Source organism: Girardinichthys multiradiatus, chromosome 6 (assembly GCF_021462225.1).
Source record: "Girardinichthys multiradiatus isolate DD_20200921_A chromosome 6, DD_fGirMul_XY1, whole genome shotgun sequence".
Classification (NCBI taxonomy): domain Eukaryota; kingdom Metazoa; phylum Chordata; class Actinopteri; order Cyprinodontiformes; family Goodeidae; genus Girardinichthys; species Girardinichthys multiradiatus.
Genome location: NC_061799.1, coordinates 21,940,903 through 21,968,039, shown reverse-complemented (window position 1 = coordinate 21,968,039; position 27,137 = coordinate 21,940,903). Strand labels below are relative to the sequence as shown.

The 27,137-nt window shown below is 39.1% G+C and overlaps 1 protein-coding gene across 1 annotated transcript in view; it reads left to right on the top strand.

Annotated features, from left to right (window-relative positions):
- gpc1b (glypican 1b) overlaps nt 1-27,137 on the top strand; it is a 120,253-nt gene that overhangs the window by 82,511 nt on the left and 10,605 nt on the right. The window contains exons 3-6 of the mRNA XM_047368684.1: nt 12,794-13,021; nt 14,399-14,562; nt 25,250-25,415; nt 26,998-27,122. Coding sequence (XP_047224640.1) covers nt 12,794-13,021; nt 14,399-14,562; nt 25,250-25,415; nt 26,998-27,122 — 683 coding nt within the window. The remainder of the gene's footprint in view (nt 1-12,793; nt 13,022-14,398; nt 14,563-25,249; nt 25,416-26,997; nt 27,123-27,137) is intronic.

The window sequence follows — 27,137 nt, the reverse complement described above, 5'->3', positions numbered from 1 at the left end:
TAAGGATTAAATATTCAAGAGTTGTAGCTATTGATTGGTCTGGGATTAATCAATAAATCTGACTGAAAGATGGTTGTTACTCCTCCACCTCCTCGCCCATTATTTCAAGGAATGTGAAAATTTTAATAATTAGTAGGAGTTGACTCATTTATAGTAACATAATCATCTTGCTGCAGCCAGGTTTCTGTGAGGCAAAATAGATCAATCTGATTGTCACAAATCAGGTCACTAACTAGCAAAGTATTTGAAGAAAGAGATCTTCAGAGAGGTTCAGTAAGCCTCATTTAATTGTTTTATTATTCTTTTTAGTCTGAGTTGTGTTTATGTTTATGAGATTTTCATGATTTCCTCCTTTTAGATTATTTTTTAATCTATTCAATTTTGGCTGTGGGTGAAACACTGTCTTAATAGGGTAATGGGTGGGTAGCAGTACAGAAGCTGCAGAGAAGAGTGTTAAGCTACGACCCTGATTCCTGGGTTGTCAGAGTTTTGGAGAACTAATAAATTCGGCCAGATTCCTTGAAAGAAGAGCTGCTCCATTCAATGTGGGATGGATGCCGTCTCTCCGGATCAGACCAGGTTTTCCCCAAAATGTTTGCCAATTAATTTTTGGGGCTGCACGGTGGCACAGTTGGTAGCACTGTTGCCTTGCAGCAAGAAGGTCCTGTGTTCAATTCCCAGCCTGGGGTCTTTCTGCATGGAGTTTGCATGTTCTCTCTGTGCATGTGTGGGTTCTCACTGGGTACTCCGGCTTCCTCCCACAGTCCAAAGACATGCCTGTTAGGTTAATTTGTAACTCTAAATTGCCCTTAGGTGTGTGTGTGCGTGGTTGTTTGTGTGTTGCCCTGTGATGGACTGGCGACCTGTCCAGGGTGTACCCTGCCTCTCGCCCATAGACTGCTGGAGATAGGCACCAGCTCCCCTGCGACCCACTATGGAATAAGCGGTAGAAAATGACTGACTTACTGACTGTTTGCCAATTATCAATGTAGCCCACATCGTTTTCTGGACACCACCTAGATAGCCAGCGGTTGAATGACAGCATGCGGCTAAACATGCCGTCACTGGTTAGAGGGGACCAGAGAAAATTACGGAGTCCGACATTGTTTTGGCAAACTTACACACCGAAGCAACACTAACTATGGTGACCTCCGATTGAGATAACTGGGTGTCATTACCGCCAGCGTGAATAACAATCTTACTGTATTTACACTTATCCTTAGCCAGCAGTTTCAGGTAGGATTTCATGTCGCCCGTTCTGGCGCCTGGCAGACATTTGACTATGGTCGCTGGTGTCTCTAGTGCCACGTTTCTGACTATGGAACTGCCAATTACCAGAGTTGGCTTCTCTGCGGGTGTGTTGCTGAGCGGGGAAAATCTGTTAGAAATGCAGATGGGTTGGTGGTGACCTGTGGGCTGGGATCTATATGGGAAACCTGTGTCCTCAGAAACTGAATTTGAATTGCTCTGACTGAATTTGTATTTGTGTAATTTGAAATTAAATGCATTGGTTTGAAAAGGAATTTCACTAAACTGATGCTGAATTTTATGGTTTGAAACTGAATTCATTTGCTTTTAAAATGTATTTTGTTTTATTAAAAATTCAGCTTCATTACTTTCAAGTCTGTAATTAAATTTGAGTTCCAAAATTCAGTTTTTTGTGTCACACATCCGGGTCCTTGAGGATAGCCACAGATTAATCAAACACAGATTCATCAATTTACGTTTCACATCAGGTTAAACTTCCTTTACGGCATGTTGAGCTAGAAAAGTGCAGCATACATGAGCTTGGCGGTCGTCAATCACCAAGTCAAATGACCATCTATAAGAAGTGTCATGTAAACAAATGATGGTCAAACAGTAACACTTATGCTACCTGTAGCTATTAACTAAACATGCCAGATTAGCATAGTTTGCCGCCGGTGTTACGTCGGTCTGCGTTTCTCTTGCCCTTACCTCAGTGTAACTTCCGTTGGCTAGGAACCGTGTTAGCATGAAGCGCAGAGCTAAGGTCCTAACAAATGGAGCCTGAAGGTTAATAACGCTGTCTCTACTGTAAATAACTACACGATTTTTATTTACTCTTTTACATACTGCTAATGGCTTATGTTACAGGCCTCAAAAGAGATCTGTTTTTAGCCATGCTAATACCCTGTATTCTGTATTTTGCAGGAAAAAGCACAGACGACATGTTAGATGCGGTCTGTCGGCAAGCAGGCTCTGCTCTGATTTATTACCAGAAAAATCACAATAATAAACAATACACCTTAATCTTACTTCAGTTTCACAATACTTCTGAACATTTTGCCAAATTCCAAGTTATTTCTTGGTTCATTCTTGTATACAGAAATTACTATGGTTCCATTTAGTGTTTACTTTCCCTTAAGTTTGGAGCATTTCTTTCACTCTAATAACGTACAATTTAAGAATACGAAATATAAATGTATCACATTCAGTGCAAATATTTACGTGCTCCTCTAAACCATTACTGAACAACTCTTAACAACATATCAACCATCTCTTAACCGTATCTGAGCTCCCAGCAACTACCACACCTAGCACACACTTCTGGGAGCAACTCCCTCTGCTAGCGAAGTATGGTAATTACAACTACAGTCCAACTAAAATCAGTGTATCATTTATGGTGATGGGACCTTCTTCATTAATAAAATAAAATATTAAATTAATCCACAATGTTTCTACCTTGGAGGGTATCACACTTATATTGCTGTTTTGTTTTAATATGTTATTGTTTTATGATCTTGTTCATTATTTAGCCATTTAAAATGTTGAACATATTTTTTGTGTTTATAGATATAAATCTAACACTAGATAAAATACATTGATGACAAATACCATTTGTTTAATGTATTTGTAAAGCTTTCAACAACTTAAACACTAACATATTAACTTTAGGAATAACGTTTAAATCAGTTTATTTGCAGTGCATAATAATAGTAATTATTATTATTATTATTATAAGTAAACTAAAGATTAATATTAGATTTCATCCAACTAAATTATATCTTTCTAACTTCCACCCATTGGGGAAACCCAGCGGGAGTTTGAAAACAATGTGGCGGGAGTCAGCTGTTCTCTTGGGGTTTAGCGCACCTCAACCACCCTGTCAGCTGACAGCTGGCGAGGCGAGCGGCTGCTGGGGCAGCGGACGAACACATCGGCGCATTTGTGCAACTAAGCGATATCTTGATAAACTGATCAGATATTTTAGGTTTACACAACTACATTCTGGTCTAAAAACATTATTAAAGTTCACAGAATGCGCAATATAATTTTATTCACAACTTTTCTCTCTCCGGCCTTTGCTACTTCCGTTTGAACTTCGACCCGCAATGAATCATGGGATAGGGTGGGCCACGGAGGAATTGAATTTCTGACCTGAAAGTGAAATTAATCAAACTGAATTTTCAATACAAAGCAAAGCAATTTTAAAGCAAACAAATTCAGTTTGAACAATTATATTCAGTTTCAGTTTAGTGAAATTCATCTTCAAACCAATGCATTTAATTTTAAATTACGCAACTACAGATTCAGTCTGAGCAATTCAAATTCAGTTTTTGATGGTACAAGTTTCTTCCCACAGATCTAGGACTATGCTTTCTACATACTGTCACCCGGGCTCTGCTGAAGGACTGCTCGGGGGAGCTACCCTTGGTGTCTCTGCGCTAGCTAAGGGGCCTCGGCTATCTGCTGGTTTTTCAACAGCGCGGAGCCGGGCCTCCAATTCCGACACCCTCACCTCCAAAGCTACAAAAATGCTACATTTATTACAAGTACTATTATCACTAAAGGAGGCAGAGGACTAACTGAACATCTGACACAGAGAGCAGGAGAGAGGAGGAGACTCAGAGAGAGAAAAAGCAGAACGGGTAGCCATGGTGGAGCTAAAGCTAAGCTAGCGACCCCTTACCACTACTAGAAAAACCGTGTAAGACACGGAGAGTCCCCAAACGTTAAATGCAGCAACAGGAATTATATTTTAACATGCTTATGTATTAGAACAAGTAAGAGATATCACAGTAGAGAGATATCAGATCAAACGAGAAAGCCTTCACACACCAAACAATCCACTGACTGCAACAGCGAAAACAGGAAGTGACGGATATGCCTTACCACACTAGGAGCACTAGGAGATCCACCTGTTAACGAAGCAAGTACATGACATCCTGTCCCACAATTATGACAAGGTATGGAAGAATGCTAAAATGTTTTCATTGTGCCAATTCTGCAAACAACTGCACACTGCTCTCCTAATCCTTTTCCCTTTAGTGTGCTCATTTGACATGCTTTTGCTTAAATAGTGAAATATAGACTGGAAAGATGGTTAACATTCCTGACAAGTCTGGGCTACTTTAGTGGCAAAAGAAATACCTACTGAATAGTAGGTGGGTGTAATTAGATGTGCATCATTTGTTGAATTGCAATGGTCATCAGTATATCAATGCCTGCAATTGCTTGGTTTCAATATTTGCTGTGATACATTTCAAGTTCCTCTTTATTATAAGGTAAAATACATGCACGTACTATATTTGACCTGTTGGGAATTCTGTAGTGCCCATGATGCATACCATATGTATTTTTGTACTGTTTAGAATGGCAAAGCTTATAGGAAGTGGTGGAGAAATTGTAAAGATGGAGAAAAAAGAGAAGACGGACGTATTTGTGTATTGTTATTGATATAATCATCACAATATTCAACAATAGTATCACTAGTACATTTTTCCTTATGCAGATCCCAGTTTATTATAATGTTCTCGCTAATTGGTACACATGGGAGAACTTTTCTCACTTTACTGCTTCCAATATGTTAGTTGTGATTTAAGATGGACGTATAGTGCTCCTTTTTCACAAGCAACCAAGGCAAAGAAAAATACAGAAATAATTAGTAATAAATAGTGATGCCACCCTATTGGTTTAGTTTGACTACAATTGAATCACTGTCAGATTAAAATTAAAATAGTTTTTTATTCAAGCAAGAAGTTTGTTTCTGACAGAGAATGAAACAGGTGTCTCTCAAAATAAAATAAAACAATATATAAGGATCATTAATTTGAAAAACAAAAAAAACAGTTTTTTATCTACATTTTATTAACAATGGCATATTGAAAATTATTAATATGCTTCTTAATAATCAGTTGAAACATCTTTATATTCATTACAGTAATTTAACTTTTGCTTTAAACACTTTCAGGCTTTTTAAATGTTTCCAGCAGTACCTTGAAAACGGTGTCTTTGGTGATGAGCTCCAAAAGGCTGAAGTACAGTGGCTGTCAGGTGTAATGGCAGCAAACACAAAATGTGCTGTGAACACATAATGATGTCAAAAAACAACAACAAAAAAATTGCAAGTTACCAAAAAAGAAATGCTAAAGAGAAACGTTGCAAATAGCAAAACAACTGCATGTTTTTAAACAATTGCAAAGGAAAAATGCTGCAAATAGCAAAACAACTGCAAGAAGTTTTGCTATTTGCAGCATTTTTGTTTTTTTTGCATTTGTGCGTTTGCATCATTTATGTATGTGCAGCATGTTCTGTGTTTGCAGCTCGTTTATTCATTTGCTGCACGTTTCGATCTGAAGGGCCTGCTTGCCATCACCCTAATCTTTAGCTCCCTCCATATGTTCTCTGTCAGATTAAAGTTGGGACTTTGACTGGGCCACTCCAAAACATTAATATTACTACCAGTCACAAGAAACATGTTGGTAGAAGTGTACTTTAACACATACTCTCCCAGTAATTGCAGGCTTTACTATATATGCTTAAAAACTACCTTCAAAGTGTAGTATTATATGGTCTAGTTTAATGTAATTGTGTCCCACTTAGCATACTCACCAGTGACATTCAGGACTCTGGAGTCTATGTTTGACTTGAAGTTTTTCTGTCTGTCTGTTTTTGGTTTTATAAAGTCTAGTTTGGGATTTAACCATATGGTCTTAGAGGGCATAGAGTTAGGAGCTTACGTATCCTGATACGCCATTTACATTTTTTTATTATTACCTTTTGAATAACTATATTTACCAAAACAATCTATAAAATAAAAACCTGTCAAGGGCAGCCATAGGGTTTGGCTATGTTGGCAACAATGTCCTACATTAAGAGCTGAGTGCAACTTACAGAGCAGATTGCATAACATGGACGCTGACAGGATACTGCTGCAGCTTACAAAGTATTTATTTCTCTGTGAACACCATTGTAAAGGGTGAAAACACTTAGACTGTTAACAAAACTACAGATTTGTAAGATCATCAAAATAATTTTCATGCCTACATTACAGTTTTGCAAGCCAAACACCAGATTCTAAATGACTGATATCAGCTTCCCCAACTAAACTTAACTCCTGATTTTTGTTTGATTTTTACAACATTTTTAAACAATGTTCTGAACACTACCCTGATTCAATACTTGGGAGTGGATGGAGACATCCCTACTATGAAGCTCCAAATGACTAAATGAAGGCTTACTTGGACAGGGAACTACTACAGGGTAATTCTAATTTTCTGCTTTTTGGGACACCTCTGATAATGTCAGAAAAGACAAGGACATCTACTACCATCATGGGGCTTGATTGACTCATTTTATCTACATCCAAATCAGGTCTATGGGGACACAGCATACACTGACCTAATTGTGCCAAATACACTTTTCCTCTGTGAAGTGATGGCTCATTAGGAGAATAAAATGATGAAATGAAAAACTGAAACATGGAAAGAGAATACCTATGTAAGGAATACAGAAACTGGGGCAAGATGTGAAAAGCAAATTAAGATATAAAGAGAAAAAATGAACAAAATGACAGCAAGCATAAGCAATGGTGGGTGTTAGATGAAACATATAACAAAAAGAAGTTGTGAAAGGGAACCAGATGGGTAGTTCAAATAAAAAGCCTGAATAAATGGTGCATTATGCCAGCCAGATAATGTTTGGAGAGGGACGAGAGAAAGCGCAATAAAGGCTTCCACTGAGAGCTTTTTGAAAAATGGCATGCATTATGTGATGTGTTGGCTTGTTTAATGTAGGGCACCTTTTAATAGTATCTAAATTCTCACTGAGGTTTTAGCAGTGTTCCTGGGGCATACTGTGGTTGTGATAAGTATTGCCATTGATGGAGAGTCAGTCTGACTCAGAAACAGTCTAACGGCTCCCAGAAAGCCATTTGTGCATAGATGCTACTCAGAACAGAAGCAGACATTTGGTTTTGCCTGCTATGTTTACTGTTTTGTTGTCCTTGTTAAAGAAGGGAAATAACAAGAGTGCAAATCTTTAAATATCCTTTGTATATTTAGAGGGGGAGGTGTCCTTGCCTTGACAAAACTACTCTTCATATATTAATAATTAGTTTTTCCATCCGATAAAAAAAACTTTCCAGAAATTGCCATGCATTTCAGTTTTGAGAACAAGAAATGCTTAAATAGGTGGCTCAATTGGTGATTAAAGAATTGGCAATAATAGCAAGTTCAAATATTAGCACACTGCAACTAAGCTAAAGCGAGCAATGTAGAAGCACAGAGCTTAGACAAAACTAAACTCAGAGTCCAAATGAAAATAATGTTTACACCATACCCATTAGGTATGTAATGGGTATGATGTAAGACTGAAACCCTGTTGCATTTATGTTAGTATGTAATAAAAGGAAATTGTTTTTGAGTGTCTATGTTTTATTGACAGATTGAGCTAATAATGGTTTCTCAGTGGACCTTGCCTACAACATTTGATACAAAAAAATGAAGAAAAATATATTGATAAACTTTCTCCTTTTCTGTTCCTTCTTGTAAACCCAGTATTGTGTATTGTTTAGTCTCATTAGCTGGATATTTTGTTACAACTCTAATCCTTGGACAGTTTTATGTTTCCCTTACCCTGCCTCTCTCCCGTACACTGCTGGAGATGGGCACCAGCTCCCCTGTAACCCACTATGGAATAAGCGGTATAGAAGATGAATGAATGTTAGATGTGGCTCCCTTTGTACTTGTATGTGGTCAGTTTAAAAGGAGTGGGAGGTAAGAAGTAAAAAATTTAGTTAAATGAGACTCTGACTTGTCAAAGAGCCTGGATGTGATATGTAGGGTAATTACAATTAAAATCCTTATTTCCACTCTAACCCCAGGAATAAAGTCATTAAGTTATGCATGCTTCATTTACCTTTTGTAGGTGTGTATCTGTCTGTTCAGGCCACAATGTGTTTTGCTATGTGTCTTTTTTTTTTTTTACTGTGTCCTGTCTGGCCGAGTTAATATTTATAAAAATAAACTTTATTAGAAACTGCTTTCGGATTATTTCAATTGTTTTTAGTCATGGAGGCAAAAAGGAAAAGGAAAAACAAAAGCACGAAAGAGAGAAAGGTGGGGCAAAAAGGAAAAGGGTAGAGAAGGAGAAAAGAATGGAGGAAAGCAAGAAGGATGAAGAGGATACAAGATAACACCCTGCTTGCTTCTACACCTGCAGAAACGTTCATATTACCAGCTTTTTTACCAAAAAGTGCACGGTACTTATGAATGCAAGATGTATTTAGTGGTAAATGCGATTCAATTTAGAACATTTGGGTATCTATTAACACCTGACTCTAAACACCTGTGGATCTGAGTGTGAGCGCTCTTGTGTATACAAGGTTTATCCATAAAAATATGCATTAGTGAGTGTGAGGAGCCACAGACCTGCCCCCCTGGACCCGGGACAGATACGGAGGAGATCCGAGCCACAGACATCCAAAGGGCCCCCATAGCAGAAGAACCCCAGGAGAACCACTGCCGGGACTACCACAACCCCCCCCCCCCCACAGAGAAAAGCAGAGGAGAGCCCCAGGGGAACCACCCAGCAGCCACAGTGCAGAAGCCCCAGGGAGCTGCAGCGACGAGACCACAGGCCCCGCCGGCAGCCGTCTATGCTCGAGCAGATCCAGCCATGGACCCAGAGAACCGAGACATCAGGATATATCACTCCCCAAGCAGAGGCCCGACTGAGCCTGGGGGTCCAGGCCCCGGCAAGCAGCCACCACCAGGTGTGAGCCAGCACACACCAAAGCACCCAGCCCCAGATACCGAGAACCACAAGTACACCAGCAGGCAGAGACACCAACCACTGGCAGGGAGTGTGGCAGGGAGGAAATAGGCCCCACATTTGATGGGGGGCCTAAACTGATCCAGGAGAGGGAGCAGCCCAAGAACCAACTTGACACGAAACACAGGCACACACAGTCATTCCACCTTCACACATTCCCACCTTCATGCGTACACATAAAAACACTCACACCCACGCACCCAACCTAAAGACAAACAACGATGGATGTTGTACACTCACTCACACTCCCCATAAATACTCTATACTGCCAGGTCCAGGTGCCAATATCCCATAGGGACTAGCAGCCCCCGGACTCAAGAGGTGCTAACCCGGGCTCGTGCCTGAACCTGAGCAACCCCGGCCTGGAGCCCGACCCCCCGCCCTGACCCCAGTCCCAAATGACCCCCATCCTCAACAGGAGAGGGGGCCATGTACAAAAGAGGGGTCTACATGGTCCAAACTAGCCCACCAACCCGAGCCGCCATATGATATAATAGTCCCAACCCCACAATGAATTCCGATCCCAACCCCATGAGCCCCTCCCCCATTGAACACCAACATGAATTTCCCCACAGGGTCACCCCCAACCAGGACACAGATATCCAACACATGCCACCGAGCCCAAATGCCATGAATCCCCTCCCCACAGCACATGGGGACACCCCCACAGGTGAGCTTCATCCCTGAAAAGCCGACAAAGCAACAACCACACAGTGCAAGCACCACACACAGCCCCGCTCCAAGCACCCCCGCCACGTCCCGGCCCCACTGCACAGCAACCCACAATGGCAAGGCAAGGGCCCCACGCAACGCTACCCCAGCCCCTGCACGCCAACTCCACATTCAAACACCGGAGGTATGCCAGGATGCCGGCCACCCACCCTCCCGCATGGCACAACTCGTCGCACCAAGCATGCTATGTGTCTTTAAATAATCCAGTGCCACATTCATCAAAAATTAGTGGTACCAATTTACGCTGGAACATTCCTCGAAGTATGTTGCTCCTATGGTTGGTGTCTCAAAGAAGGGCAGAATTTTACAAGATTATACATATATATAGATATCAGATATCTAAAAGAAGAAAAATACACATATACAAATGCAAAATCGCCGATACTTATTTATACTCACCTCATGTATATTCACCATGTGTTTACATTTAACCCTATAGCCTCTGTGACAATATTTGTCTTCCTTCCATAAATGTTACATCGATCAATTTTATATTTGTATTATCTTTTTGCCTGCACAGCATATATGCTGTGCATACAGTTGTATGCACTTCAATGTACTTCAATGTAAAATATTCTAATACCTGGATAAGAGGTGTACATTTAAGTGTACATTTAAATGTATACAATGTATTTGCATCAGAGATAATATATTCATCAACATTCTCTCTAGAAAATAGGCAAAATTTTGAATCCTGGGCGAGGCCCTAATGATGCATGGTACTAAGTGGGAGTAAAACATGGAAATCTTTCAGCTTGTGGTTCTCTTAGTGGTTCCCATAGCGACACAAACAGAGATAACTTCCTCATGCAAAACACAGACAGGCATACACAAACATTTTGCATCATGCTAATGATATTTGTCACTCCAACAGCATGATGCCATTTACCAGATCCCACTGACAAATTACCAGTGTAAAGAGAAAGGTGAATCATTTAACTGCATCAGTCTTGTCTGCATGCCCTCTGCCTACTCTGTAGTGGGGATATAGTTGATGTGCGTGTATTTATGTGAAGGTATGTTGCCCTCTTAGGTGAACAACTGAATCTAATGTAGCTTTAATTCTGGCCTCTACTTGCCCTTCTACTGACTTTAGAAAATATTAGGCAGGTCCTGGATAGTTTTTTTTTTATGTTTAGATGACAAGAAATAAAACAAAACATGAAGGGGTTGCTGTGTCATGCAGTCAATTGATTTACCGACTTACTGCTGTGACATTTCTGATAAATTAATCTCAGAAAAGATTAAGGTAATAACAAGTTTACTGCAAACATTTGCAATAAACTGGAAATGTTCTCTTTATCTCATCAATCACTTAAATACACTTAAACTTTAACATATAACCTATATGTATGAATACTGTATATTAATGAATTTTACGAAAATCTCACTTATCTTATATATATATATATATATATCTTATTATCTTAAGAAATTCGGAGACAGATGAGAAACAAAAGTTACTGACATATAACTGTATAGAAATGGCTGCAAAGCCATTTTTAAGGCTGTAAGATTACAACAAACCAACCATAAGAGCCACAATGGAGAAAACATGGAATAGTGTGTCAGTCTGCAAACATTACTTCAAGACCTCATCAACAACTCTTCCAAAAGGTCACAAAGGAAGCCAGAACATTTTAAAGCACTGCTGACCTCACTTGCCTCAGTCAAGGTTAGTGTTCATGAATCAACAGTGAGAAAGAGACAAAAATAGTCTTTCTTTATAAATCAATAAATCATTTGAAAACGGTATTGTGTAATTACATTAAAATGTGTTCAATTACAGTAATTGTAATAGAGTGTTGCAAAAAACCAAAAACCAAACTGTAAGGGGACATATTATTTGTCACTGCACTTTTTTTTTAACTCACAATGTCTCTCTTTCAGAAAATACTCCTTCTTTTCCCCTCAGACATTTAATTTGGCTGTATTTCTTTATTCCAATCAAAGCAGCAACCCCTCAAACCTGTGCTGCCAAATACCTGGACAAGAAAACGCTCAAAGGCTTGAAACTCAATGGACAAACATTTCATCCTGAGTCTGTTAAAATAATCCTATATATAGTTTAGACAAAATACCAAATACTAGTAGCCTGTAACTTGGAAAAATCAACCCCGTGAAGTTAAAACATTAGTTGCAAAATGTGTTTACTGACATTGTTCTCAGTATGAATTGGAACAAGGGAAATCTCTGGAGGTAGCTAGTTTTAGCAACAGATGTGTAGACTCAAAAGAGAAAATAGTAATGAAATAATAATTGATGAGTGGTGGTTTTTCTGTGAAGTGAAATATGAATCACCCACATGACAGAATGTTGTCTTTATCAATATTCTGGGGTATACAGACCTGTTAAAAATCAACAGCTTCAGTGAGTGTCCTGTTTCTACCTTGAAGCATGATAAATCATCAGAAGAAAGCAGCAAACTGTTTCTTTTTCTTACTAAGTGGGAAAAGCAGAACTGATATGTGGTGTCTAACAAGGCCAGTGCTTAAATTATGCTACACAGATGGGGCAGTATGAGCTTAGCATATTAAATCATTATGTAACTCAAATGCCGAGATTCACTTTAGCTCTTTTAAATGTGGGTTTTATGTTTCTGCTACAGTGAAACTTCACTTCATATGCTCCTGTTTCTGTCACCAGTGACCCTGTCTTTTTCTAAAAACAGACCTTTCTTTGTGTCTTCCGAACTTCTGCCAAGCAAATGTAAACCTTTAAAATGCAGAATGAATAAAAAAACAACTTCATCTCGAAGGTCAGATCTCTATTATACCATTTGGAAATGTGAGCACGTCTCCACAGACGTTTTTAGCTTCAACTAAACCTTCCCAATCAAATAAAGTCAAATCAAATTCTTCACATTTTACATGATTATGTTTTTTGAGCAACAACAATTTGTAGAACAAAGTGGCTAATTAACAAGGTTATATTTGCTGGCAATATAACTATGATTTAAATGTATTTATTTGTTTGTGTTTTTTAGGCTACATGGATGATTTGATGAACAGGTCCATGATAACCCTTCAGGATACTTTCACTTCAACATGGGGCGTTCTATACTCCAGAAATTCCCAGCTTTTTCATGACCTATACCAGGATCTGAGGGACTACTACCGACGTGCCAGTGTCAATCTGGAAGAGGTGCTAAATGAATTCTGGACCAGGCTGCTGGAGAAGCTCTTTTACCAGGCAAATAAACAGAGTTCATTGGGTAAGTTCATGTAATATAAAATTATTGCAGTAGATGATGACTTGCGATGTGTTCTGCTAAAGAACAAATTATTTGTTAAGAGTGCTTTGCAAACATTGATATTTTAAGACAGATTTAAAGTATGCCAATGAAGCTACAGTATTTATACAACATAATTCTTTCACATTTTCGAACATTACGACCAATGAACACACTGAACAGCTTAGGGACAAGGTTGTGGAGATGTCTAAGGCAGGTTTAGTTTATAAGCTATGTGCATATCTCTGAATATCTGACAGAGCACTGTTCAATCAATCTTTAAAAAATGGAAGGAGGATGGTACAATTGCAAACCTATTCAGGAATAGAGTTCACCTATACCGTTGGGCCAGACAAGGAGAGCATTAATCAGAGAAGCTCCACAAACCTGGCCTTTATAGAAGAGTGGCTATAAAGTCAATAGTAAAACAAAGCCATTAGAACTCCTATTTGCAGTTTGCCACAAGCCGTTAAGGGAACCCAGCAGACATGTTTGAAGAAGGTGCTATGATCAGTTGAGACCAAGCCTGTATGCAACATGCTTTGTGTAACAGAACATTAAACCTTTGAACACATCATCCCCGCAGTGAAACATGTTAATGGCAGCAACATGCTGTGGTGATGCTTACTTCATCGAAGCCAGAGAAGTAGGTTGATGGAGATGGATGTTGTTAAATACAGGGATTATGCAGGATTTTAAAAAAAATAAAATAACTGACAAATTTTCAATTGAAAAACTGATGTGTACAGAGCTATGTTTTGTAACTGAGCTTAAAGTAATTAATAAAGTGGAATGTCATTGTCATTGTCAGCCAGAATAGTTAATTATCACATGCTGCTTTAAAAATCAGAAAATTCAACGTATGACAGCCCCTTTCTCTGAGATTATTTCTTATTTTAAGAAAACACAAATTTTTTAGTCCTGCCTGCAAAATAGTTTTGCAAAACGTTTGGGAGTACAATAATGGCAAGAAAAGCATACAACTCTTAATTTGTTATGTGGTCATGTTTGTGAGAGTCCTTGAAAAGAAAGAAAACACTGTTCATGTAAAATTATTTTATTTACATCATTTGCAACAACATGACAACATGATCTTGAAGTGATTGGGTATTTGGTTGTAAGCTTTATTTTTGTATGGTATTCAACAAGAACAATCAATAAGCTGAAGCTAGAACTCAACAAGTAAAATCAAACAAATTAGCATGTTGATATTTTTGTTGTTTTAAAATCATTCCTAAGGAGTGTATGAAAAAAAAAATATGTCAACTTATATCGTGTCCTATGAATTAAAGCATTTGCAATATATACAATGCTCTACCTAGACTGTACGTTTTAGATAATATGTTCTGCTTATTACAGGTGAGGACTACCAGGAGTGTGTATCAAAGAAAATAGAGACACTTCGACTTTTTGGCGAGGCACCCCATAAAGTGACAACACAGGTCACACGTACATTTGTGGCAGCACGTGCATTCCTTCAGGGACTAAATACCAGTCGAGAAGTGGTGGGCAAAGTGTTACAGGTAAACCTCAACACTCAAAACTGCAGATTCTACGTTTCTAGTCCTGTTTTCCCCATCTTAGAAGATTATTTTTACTGCTTTAAAAAAATCATGCTACGTTATACTTTACAATGCTATGTTTTGCAACATTTTTATTAATATAAGTGTGCTAAATGTATGTGTGTATCTCTCCATAGTGATGCTTATTATTCTGCTGCTTGATGTAAACATCTAAGCTCAAACAGACCCACACATGCCAGTTTTACCACTGCATATGAACAGTAGCTGTGGCAGATTAATGGTGGTAGAAGCACTTGACTCTATAAAGTATGGCTTGCAGTGTGGACCATCATCCCCTGCAACACCAGTTAATGTCAAATCCAAACTGAAAAATGTTTCCTGTGAATGTAGGGAGGGTTAATATATCCCAAGAGAAATTGTTCCCTCTGCTCATAACACAAGAGTAAGGTTAAGACTGGAGCAAAACCAAGAAATCATTTCGTGGTTGAGCCAGTTTTGATGCCACAGCTAAAATTATCTCTTGTCAGGCACTGGATAAGGAGAGCGGTGAGAGAAGTACCCCTAAGAGAAAAGGAGACGGGCATTTAGCAAGAAAAGGCATGAATTTAGCAATCTTTTCTTGATCAAAAATCGCAAGGTGATGTTGTATAGAAGCATGAAACAAGAAATGCCAAGAAGAAACAAACAAACTGTGTGACCTCACATAAAGAATTTTCCCCATCCTTTCAGATTTCACTTTGTGATTTATGGTCTTGCTGGCACAGGCAGAAGGTGTTGAGAGCCAGGCAGCATGGCCTGGCATGCCTCTCTCTGCCACTGTTAGAAGGAGCAAAGTCACTGGCACATGTCCAGCAGCATTAGTTGCTCTCATATTGAGGTGTGGCCCACATGCACCTGTGTGGCTTGGTCATCAGAGGAGGAGTACCAATGCTGACCTCATTCCATGACTACAATCTAATCACACCAAAACCTGGCTAGACATGGTCAAAGTAGTCTGATTTATTCTAATGCTTTTTATACTCCAGCTGCTATGTGCATTGGTTTTTGCCACTTTTTGCCATACTAAAAGGAATTGAGCAGCTGAAAAAAGGAAAACCAAAAAGTTAACTAGGGAAAAAAGCTCTATGCTCAACCCTCTTAATTATAGAGATGTGCTGTGCTCTATGTGGTTGCCAGCTGGGTAGAAACATGCACACCTCCAAATTGCACATATACTGTAGATTGTGGGGGAAAAGAAGCAAGATGTGAGTTTTTAACACTAGGACTCCCAGAATTCTAACACTACTAGAACTCCCAAGTCCGTCAATTTGGCGGCGAGCATTCTGGATGCGAGGGCGGTGATGAGTCATCGCATTACAAGCGGTCAGAATGCTAAAGGTTTTCTTGCACGCTATAAAATTATGGTTTGGACAGGAAATAATAATAGTATTTAATCGAAACCTATTATGCTTTATTATTATTTATAAATAGTACTGAAAAATAATACAGCTTTTAAAAAAAAGCTTTACTAATCTGACCAAAAGCTGGACAGCTCCATGTTACGCCCTCCTTTCACTTCGCGGACATAAACCAGTGCTAAAAATGCCTTCAGCTCATCCACACTCATGTCTGAGGAGGAATCATCTCCTAAAACTCTGCGGGCCTCAGCCACACTACAGCCCTGAACGTGGATGTGCATTTCGGCATCCACCAAGCAGAGGAATGCGGTCTGGGCATCTTGGATCTGGCGCTCTGTCAACGCGTTCTGGCTCTGACGCCTCCCTCTACTTTCTTCCTCCCCTACCACTGTCCACACAGTGCCATCCTTTCCTATTTCCTCCTACTTCTCAGGTGCGCACTCGTCTTGCGATGAAAACACTGTAAAGCGCAGAATAGATTGTTGTTACTCGGCTACTATATCTATGACCTAACTTATTGTGTATTTCTTTTTCCATTATCAGTACCTTGTTTTTAGTTTCTCTCCTGCCAGTGAGCTGGTTTGCTGGGTTTATAGCTGGGCACTGGGCACCTGGCTCGTCTCCCTATCTCTGAACCTGCGCTGATTGTGGCACTGTTGCTGTAGTTTATATATTATTAGTTTACTAATCTGTAAACTATAGCCTAAAATGATAAAATCGCTACATAGGCTAGTCTTTTACTACCTTGAAATAATGCGGCACAACCTCCTGCTAATGGGACGACTCGTGTTTTTTAGCCGGGGGGAGGCTCACTCTCTGACCCGCTGTCACTGGAACTGAATGCTGACCAAGGGCCGTCAGAATCCCTCTCGACCCCAGAATCACAAACATGTAATTTTTCAAGCATTTCCAATGCCTCTTGAGCAGAAAATATCCTTCTAGAAGCCATTTATAGGATGCCAACAATCTCCTTCTTAGACTACGTCTAGAGTGGCGGATGCTAGGCAACGCTCGCGCGAATACTCAGCCGCGGGAAAAAAATATCAATGTAAATAATAGGGCCGTCAAAATAGCGGCTGTGGTTGTTAGAGGTAGAAATACTTAGAACCTTTATATACTTTGTTATTTTTTTTAAATAGAGACATAGGAATACACAAGAGAGGTTTAGATAAAGTCAGGATGACAGGAAGATAAGAGTTTTAATAAACCCGAGTTATGGCATGTCAAACTTTCAAAACCGTCAAATTGACAGCCCTGGGAGTTCTAGTGTGAAATCTGCATTTCAAATTAAAAAAAATTTTTTCACACTGTGAAATAAAAGGCCTGGCATTATATTTAGCAATAAATTGTAAAAGAGGAGAAGGACAAAAAGTGGTACCTCATATGATTTATGATGTAATTTTACAATAGTTGCACAGTGACTAGAGGCTTGGACACCAGCCATTTGACTTAGAATATAGACTCGAGTCACAAATGTATGACTTTAGACAACTTGGGATGCCAGAAGTGCCATAAATGTGTGGGCATTGTGTTGGATAAAGGACCCAACACAAAATGCTCTTAGACAGACAGCAACCACAATGTTTCCCCTGAGGTTTTAATAACAGTAAAACAAAACAAAGCAAAAAATCTATATTTTCATTTCCCCTTCTCCCTGTTATGCCAAGCAGCTACAGGGGTTGGACGATGAAACTGAAACACCTGGTTTTAGACCACAATAATTTATTAGTATGGTGTAGTGCCTCCTTTTGCGGCCAATACAGCGTCAATTCGTCTTGGGAATGACATATACAAGTCCTGGACAGTGGTCAGAGGGATTTTAAGCCATTCTTCTTGCAGGATAGTGGCCAGGTCACTACGTGATACTGGTGGAGGAAAACGTTTCCTGATTCGCTCTTCCAAAACATCCCAAAGTGGCTCAATAATATTTAGATTTGGTGACTGTGCAGGCCATGGGAGATGTTCAACTTCACTTTCATGTTCATCAAACCAATCTTTCACCAGTCTTGCTGTGTGTATTGGTGCATTGTCATCCTGATACACGGCACCGCCTTCAGGATACAATGTTTGAACCATTGGATGCACATGGTCCTCAAGAATGGTTCAGTAGTCCTTGGCAGTGACGCGCCCATCTAGAACAAGTATTGGGCCAAGGGAATGCCATGATATGGCAGCCCAGACCATCACTGATCCACCCACATGCTTCACTCTGAGCATGCAACAGTCTGGGAGGTACGCCTCTCTGGGGCTTCTCCACACCGTAACTCTCCCGGATGCGGGGAAAACAGTAAAGGTGGACTCATCAGAGAACAATACATGTTTCACATTGTCCACAGCCCAAGATTTGTGCTCCTTGCACCATTGAAACCAACGTTTGGCATTGGCATGAGTGACCAAAGGTTTGGCTATAGCAGCCCGGCCGTGTATATTGACCCTGTGGAGCTCCCGACGGACAGTTCTGGTGGAAACAGGAGAGTTGAGGTGCACATTTAATTCTGCTGTGATTTGGGCAGCCGTGGTTTTATGTTTTTTGGATACAATCCGGGTTAGCACCCGAACATCCCTTTCAGACAACTTCCTCTTGCGTCCACAGTTAATCCTGTTGGATGTGGTTCGTCCTTCTTGGTGGTATGCTGACATTACCCTGGATACCGTGGCTCTTGATACATCACAAAGACTTGCTGTCTTGGTCACAGATGCGCCAGCAAGATGTGCACCAACAATTTGTCCTCTTTTGAACTCTGGGATGTCACCCATAATGTTGTGTGCATTTCAATATCTTGAGCAAAACTGTGCTCTTACCCTGCTAATTGAACCTTCACACTCTGCTCTTACTGGTGCAATGTGCAATCAATGAAGACTGGCTACCAGGCTGGTCCAATTTAGCCATAAAACCTCCCACACTAAAATGACAGGTGTTTCAGTTTCATTCTCCAACCCCTGTATGTAACCCACAAATATGTGTTCTTTACCTTTATTATTCAGGTTTAAGTCATATGTCACAAATGCAATGCTTGAAATGCTTCAGGGTTAAAGTTTGGGTTTAATCCAAGGGGCTTTGGAAAACAAACTGGTTTGCAGAGAGGGAAATGAGTGGCTACTATCTTGCGTGAGCTGTGTGTAAGTAATATGGGAGTATACTGGTAAACAAATAAACACAACAAGTTCAGGTAAAACAAGCCAAAAATAGAAATATTTAAAATACTGACAGTTGTCTCATATTGTCACAATAAAACAAACTGGCAAGGAAACCTTGGATAGCCTGGAGAGCTACGTGGACAAACGTTTTGAAAACATTGTAATGGGCAAGCCACAAAAATCTGCACCTATGACCACAGCAACATCAAAACGCACCCGTTTAGAGTACCCGCCTGGCACCCCTCTATATCTCCAGTGAAAAGCTACACTGATGTCCTGGACTCTATCGACAAGACGCTAACTAGCCCAGATGCTCGGCAGTTGTGGTCCCATCATTCAAATAATAACAGTCATGGGCACTCACTGAAGTATAAGTAGAGTAGCTGGGTCACTGGTATAAAACATTTTTAGTACAAACTTTTTAAATACTAGTAATGTTTGGCTTTAACTGTTATGAACTTGTTGTAATACAGTCCTTCTAATAAATCTAAAAATCTCTGCTCATTGGTGTAAAAACAGCCTTAATCAAATTTTCATATACTAATAATATTTGGCTTTTGCTGGTAATCCTTCTGAGAAATCTGAGAATCTATGAAAAGTAATGAAATCACACATTTAGGTACATTAAGATAGGAGGGGGAAAAAAATCATATTTCAGACTCTATTCTGAGCATAATACAGTCTGAAGTAGTACAAAAAATCTCAGCAGGGGTAAGCAACACACACATAAGTAAAGATTTAGCAAGGGTATGGTGGAATCTTGAGGGTGCGAATATATAAGTCTGAGTGTGTTGAAGAATTAGACTGTCAACACTAATAGTAGCGTCATTGTCCTTGAGAAGAGATGTGGAAGTTTTATCAATCGGCTGCATAGTCCTATCAGCACACAGTAGGGGAGTGCTGGGTAAGACCGTCGTGAGATATTTTGTCGATAGCCAGTTAACAGAAGTTGCCAAGGCCACATGGGGGCGCCAGATGTAGAAAAACAATAAATGTGGTTCAGGCAGTTGTGAATTTCCAACTAACTTAAGAGTTTTACTAGTATGTCTCAATTGCGAATCCAAATAGCCAAATTTCTGGTAATTTCGCAGATATCGAGCGTACAACTTCTCCAAGATTATATCCTTTAACCTCTGAGTCCAAACGCTGCCAGGCTGCAATTCTGTTCAAGAATCGTGTCCAGCTTGCAATTCTGCTCTCTTAACATTTCAGTCTGAGTGTTGATCGCTCTACAGACTCCATCCATCATCGCAGGCAGCTTTGGAATGCTATGAACAGCCGCCCACGTTTTGCTAATCACTCAATAAGCCAGGTAACCACCAACTCCAAAAAGCAGAAATCCCTGTTATCAAAAGTCCAAATATGTACACATCTTCTACGTCCTCGACCGACATCGTAGTCAGGCACACAATCTTCCACTGCTGCCAAGAATCCATTGTGTATTCTTGTCCCGTCTGGACAAGAGGGTTCTCTTTTACCCTGTCTTCCTGTCGAAAAGATTTTATCAATTACGTTGAGAGACCAGCTGACCGAATCCATAATTTACAAGTTTGGAGGATATGCAAAGAGAGGCTCTGAGAAAAATACAGACAAAAGCAGAAGCAACGATCAGCAGGGAGGGAGGGAGAGAGAGAGAGAAAACGCGTGTGTCTTCCACCAAGAGCAAGAGGAAAAAAAAAAAAAAAACCTGAACTGTGACCTGAACAGACAGTCTCACAACTTTCTACTGGTCCACACGGACCTGAATTGCACACTTGTATGTGTCTAATCAAATATGGAGTGTCACTGCTGCAGAGGCTACAGTCATGAGGTTTTGGACTTTTGCCTCACATAGACGACTTCTCGTGGCTGTTTTGATGTTGCTGTTGAGGCTGAATCCACGCTCTGCCACCACACTAGACACCAGAATTACAAGCATCACTTCAGCCAAAGTTTTGAAATCAGGGAACATTTCTGCCACGGAAGTGATCAGAAGTCAACAAGGCTAAACGAGGGGTTTCCCGATCCGGTAAGCTCTCTCTACAGCTAATTAATTTGCAAACTCTCCACCAAGTGGTCAGGGGTATGAATTACAATCATTCAAAATGATGGCCTTCAGATTTTTTCGTTACGGATAAAAAAACAAAAAACAAAACGGTCAACAACAACAACCCCTGCAGCAGTTGGCTATCCGTGAGGTTCAGAACTGACTTTGAAATCTTATTATTAGTTTTTTAATCGTTGAAAGGTCTTGCTCCTGTGTATCTTTCTGAGCTTATCACTCCTAGGACTCTAAGATCATCTAATAAACTGTTGCTTTCTCTTCCCACAGCAAGGCTTCCAACAGAAGGTTGTAGGGGTTTCATGGTCAGGGCTCAACTTTTTGGGATTGCTCTTCCACTTGATATCAGAAAGGCCTCCTCCATGTCCTCTTTTAAACTCTCCTTAAAACATTTTTTTCATTGAATCAGCTTTTGTACATTGAACTCGCTCTTATTCTTTTTATTCCTGCTTTTTACACTGCTTTTGTATTTATTATATATTTTAAATTTTTTGTACGGTTTTATCCATGTGAAGAACCTTTTAAGAAGTGCTACATAAATAAAACCATATATACATATATATATATATATATATATATATAATTTATTTAGTTTTTTGGTTTTTTTTCTACCCTGAATCAATTTGATTATATGTGGATACAATGAAGGACACCAGGTAATGTATCATTAAACAATATTGGCTGGGAAAATTGCATGAATAATTAGCAGAGCTAATGCAAAATGATCGAATGTGTTCCTATTTTAATACAACCTCAGGTCCCTTTTTGCTTAATATTTTACATTCTGAGAATGAGGATCTCTAAAATTTGAAAGAGAATGTGTAATTTTTGACTGATTTGGCACTAATGAGATCTGCTTTTCTATTTATAACTAAGCTTGCAAAATGAAAGGGACAAATGACTCAAGATCTTAAATGTGTCCTTCTCCTGGAGGGTTTAAGCTAATTTGACATAAATCAGCAAGATTTCAATGTATGTGCACATTTCATGACTTCCAGAAAAGACCGTTTGTAAAGTTGGCATAAATTCTTACTGCGTGGGGCAGGATTCATTAAAAAATAGAAGCGTGTAATAAAACATGATATTGTCTCATTAGGAAACTGTAGAAAAATAAAGCTTAATTAAGCGCCAGACGGTAAAAATAAATGTTGAGAAAAGATCTGTGCCAGAAGTTTCAATCTCTCTTTCCAGTAAAGCATTAGGTTATGCCAGCTGCTTTGTCCTTAACATTCTCTGGTCTGTTTTATACCCTCGGGAAGGGGAATGTTGGAAGTAGGCCATGTGCTGCACAGCTGACTCTGGAGGCACGCAGTCTAGATTGTCTTACTCTCTTTTGCAGTGAGAATGGGAAGTTTGGATATCTATGCTAATTACAGAAGAGAGACACCAGATCTACCAGGAAATATATTAATACAGAGCTATGGGTCAGACAGTAGTGATGTGGGTCAGTGTTATGAGGGTCAAAAACAAAAGTATGTCCCTCTAAAAACACGTTAAGGAATCACAAACAAAAACTGGATGGTTTCCAACCACATCTCATGAAATGCAACCATATGGAGTATTCAGATAGTTTCATTTGACAGTTGTTTCTGTGTGTGTGTAAAGAATCTATCACCAATGTGAAGGTAGCTACAACAGGCTTAAATCGAAGGCAACCAAACTTTCGTTTCAGTTTTTTCAGAATATGTTTTCGACATCTATCTAGTAGTCTTTGTCAATTCTGAGGGCTTGCAGATGAGCAATCTGGAGTTTGAGAGTTGCCTTGGAGGGCCTTGGAGGGATTTTGAATGCTCTTGGGAAGTAAACATTTCTTGTTCCAACTAGACTTGGGCCAGCATAAGATTCTCATTGTATGGTATCCTTGGGCGATTATACCATGATTTCATGATATCACGGTATTAACTCAATAATACCCTCCTCCCGGATTGCTCATGCTGCAAGTCACTGACTGGATGCAATCTGCAGTGTTTCTTTGGACAGAAAAACTTTTTATCCAATTTGAATAAATAACTGAATCTGACTGCACTGTTCAATGATTAGGATTAATTGAAATGTATGTACCTGACGTTTGTGAAGTGCCTTGAGATGACATGTGTTGTGAAATGGCGCTATATAAATAAACTGAATTGAAATTGAATAAATTGTAAAGATCTACTGAGGTAATGATCGTTGGCTTTATTTTAAACCAGCTGTCAAACCAACTTTAGCTTACCAACTGTAGTTTTAAAAACAGTGTTACCCTCAGATGATTGAGTCATGACCAGTGAAGTTTCTTGAGATTGCTTTCTGGGCATGTCCCTCTTTCTGCTCCTCCTCAACCTTTCAAAATGCAGAAGATTACTCTGAGAAGAAGGACGAATAATGTAGTTCCACAAAAAGCATTCCATGGCATTCTTTAAGTTTACACACATTGACAGTCCATGTTTTTTTATGATATTTATCTGTCTTCTTTGAATGAGAAGGTATTATTTTTTTTGCCAGCTAAGTTGTGTTAAGTTGTGCACAGCAACGTGGAGAAGGGACTGGATGGCACTTTGTGCTCCATAGCAAATATAAAACATTGGGGTCATTCCAGCATTTTCCCTGGCATCTCTTTAAAAGAACTTTAAAGTGTACAAAAGATATTACTAAAAACCTTAGCGGTTTTGAAACCGTAACTGTTTAAGACCTTGGCGTGGCTTGATACTGGTAACCATCTGAAGTCTAGCACCAAGTGTCTCATGTCTACCCCAAAAGAAATATATTTTTAGGGATGTATACCACAGTTATGTTATCATTTAGGTTCTGATTGTCTTTTCTAATACACATTTAGATGTGAGTTAAATAAGATTTTCACAATCGGAGTCATCTCTAAAGCCAAAACCAAACTGAACTTTAATGAGATGTTACTAAACCCACAGATTAAAAAAATATCACCCTCCTCTTTTTTAACAGGCATTTTATTAACCTTAGTTGACCATATTTCTTCATACCTTTATTTCTAAAATTTTCTGTCATCCTCCCCAGTCATTACTGTACTCCACTCTGAATCGTCTGCTCCCTAAAAAGCAATCTTATTACTTATCCCTTGATAATTAGGGCAACATTATGGATGGAAGAATGGAAGAAGTGAAGGAATGAGGGTGTGACTCATGTGTCATTTGAGTTGAAATTGTATCTGGAAATGTGTTGATTTTTTTTGTCTTCTCTTTTCCTTAGAACACTTTTTGACTCTCTAGCACAAATTACTTTTTAATTCCACTTTTTCTGATTTGAGATGATCTAGCTTAATGCCCTAACATGGCAATTCATTCTTTTTTCAGGTAATTTAGTTTAATGACAAGTTGACTTAAGCACATTCCATGTTTTGTAAAACATGTCTTTGTCTTTTCTTGCTATCATACCCCTACTATTGCCCTATTTTTACTTTAAATTTGATAAAATGTGGTTTTAACTGGGACTTTGCTGCTAGAGGAGGGGTTTTCAGTAAAAGCATCAAGCTGGCCCAGATGTCAGCTTAGAAGAGCTTTGTATGCGTAGCTGGGTTCATTCCACCTCTCTCCTTCTTTCTCCCTCTTGCACATAGACACACGCTACATACTTCTTGAGGTTTTGTATGCATAGCTGTACTCTCTTGTGAACAGAGCTTACTGGTATTAACCCAGTTTCATTTTTCACGCACGAAGGCCTCTTCCCCTTTGGGAATGGCCTTGTGGAAATACAGAGAGAAATGGAAGAGGGAGGCAGGACAGAGTGGGGGACAGAGAACAGTTGTATCAATGTCAGGGTCTTTTTATCATATGTAAAAAGAAAAATAAATTTTCCCTTTGTGGTTTCCAAGGTAACGGTGCTTGAACAAAGTCTGGTACAAACTCAAAGGTCGGCACAGGAGTTTACCTCCCACTGCTCTGTGGCTGTTACTGCCTCAGCAAAAAACGTATTTCTTCACATTAAATAAAAAAACTAATTTCTTAAATCCAATATTCATTTCTCCATTAGAATATAAGTGTGCCACTAAAACAAGTGGACAAATGTCCAGTTTTATGAACCAGTGATTTCAGGTATTCCTTTTAGAAAGTTTTTATGTTCTTTCATGGGACTTATGTTTATTTTTGCCTGTGCTTTACCGCAGGTGCCACTGAGCCCGAAGTGCATGGGAGCTATTATGAGGATGACTTACTGTCCGCACTGTCGTGGCATGCCCACTGCTAAACCCTGCGCCAACTACTGTAGCAATGTCATGAAGGGCTGCTTCGCCAATCAGGCTGACCTCCACACAGAATGGTCACATCTAGCAGGTCAGTTCGCAAACACATATTGCCAGGGGTGTACATGTATTCAAGCCAAAACACTTTTGTTCAAGTCTTTCAGTTTGCCATGCGAGTGTAGCAAACAAATATAGCATTCTTTTAAGAATTTAGAGAAGATGCAGAATATTTCTGTCCAGAACTGAAGTGCGCCACTCTAGGTTCTCCTGCCAACTTTTAAAGCCAGCACCAAAACAAAGCAGAGTTTATAGAGTCCCAACTATCACGAAGATCTGCTTCGAGATGGATTCAGACGTCTTAGCTTGAACAACATCCACACTATCATTTATGGAAAAATAGACCCAGCTTTAAAGAAAGTCATAGCGACTTCTCGGATGTAAGGTGCAATAAAAGCAGCAAATTGCCAAACAAACGTGTTTTGTGAGTTTTAGGTGCCTCCCAGACAAGTTAAACAATAACTTAGCATCTTTTCTGCTCACTGATGTCCACCATTATACTGAAAAACATTGAAGTGAAACGACAAATGTGTCACTTCAGCTAATGTTTAAAGGCGTTAAGGTACATAGCTTATTTTTACTGAATTAATTACTCACTTGAAAAGAAGTAAAGCCAAATGTAAGCATGACTTTTGCAAGTAAAGTAAAGCTGAGGTACAAGCCTAGCCTCCCATTTGCATTTAACCTGCTCCAAATACCATCTATATCAGAATCAGAATCAGCTGTATTGCCAAGTTCGTGCATACAAACAAGGAATTTGACTCCGGTACACTTTGCTCTTTTGTTCTGTTTTTGCATTACAGAATATACAAATTTACAATTTACAATGTACAATATACAATGTACAATGCAATATTCTGCATTACAGAATATAGATGCAGACATGGACCATAGTCTGTATAAAGTATATTTTTGAGAATCTTTCTGGTGGGAGGTGACCCCACGTGGTCCACTTGTTGTGCTTTACCTCCTGGTGCATTTAGGTACAACTCATACACTGTATCATCTACAGTATATTAAAACAACTCTAAAATATCTTATATATATAGATATGTATATATCTATATATATATATATATATATATATATATATATATATATATATATATATATATACATATCTATATATATCTATATACATATCTATATATATCTATATACATCTTTATATATATATATATAGATAGATATATACATATCTATCTATATCTATATATAATATATATATATATATATATATATATATATTATATATATAGTTATAGTTAATATATATATATATATGGTTATATATATATAACTATATAGGTAGGTAGGTAGGTAGGTAGGTAGGTGGACAGACGGACGGACGGACATTTGTATCTTTCTTTATTTTGATTTCAATGTACCAAACCATGATTTCAAATAAAGGTACACCAAAGCCTGATTTTTGTGACACCCCTAATTCTGAGATATGGATTGAGTTTATCCATATTTTGTTTCATATGTTTGCTCAGAGCTTCAGCCCAAAACACAGCATCAATAAAGGTTGCTGAAAAGATGCCCAATATGTCAATTCACAACTGCCTGAAAAATAGTTGCTCTTTCATTGCTCCTTCTTTTTTAATGCTTTGCAGATACAATGATTGAGGTGGGAGAGCGTCGCTTGAATGATGTGGATAGCGTGATCCTTTCCCTCCCAAATCAGATATCAGAAGCCATGTCCACTGTGATGGACAACATGCCCACCATCAACAGCAAGGTTAGATTACATTTT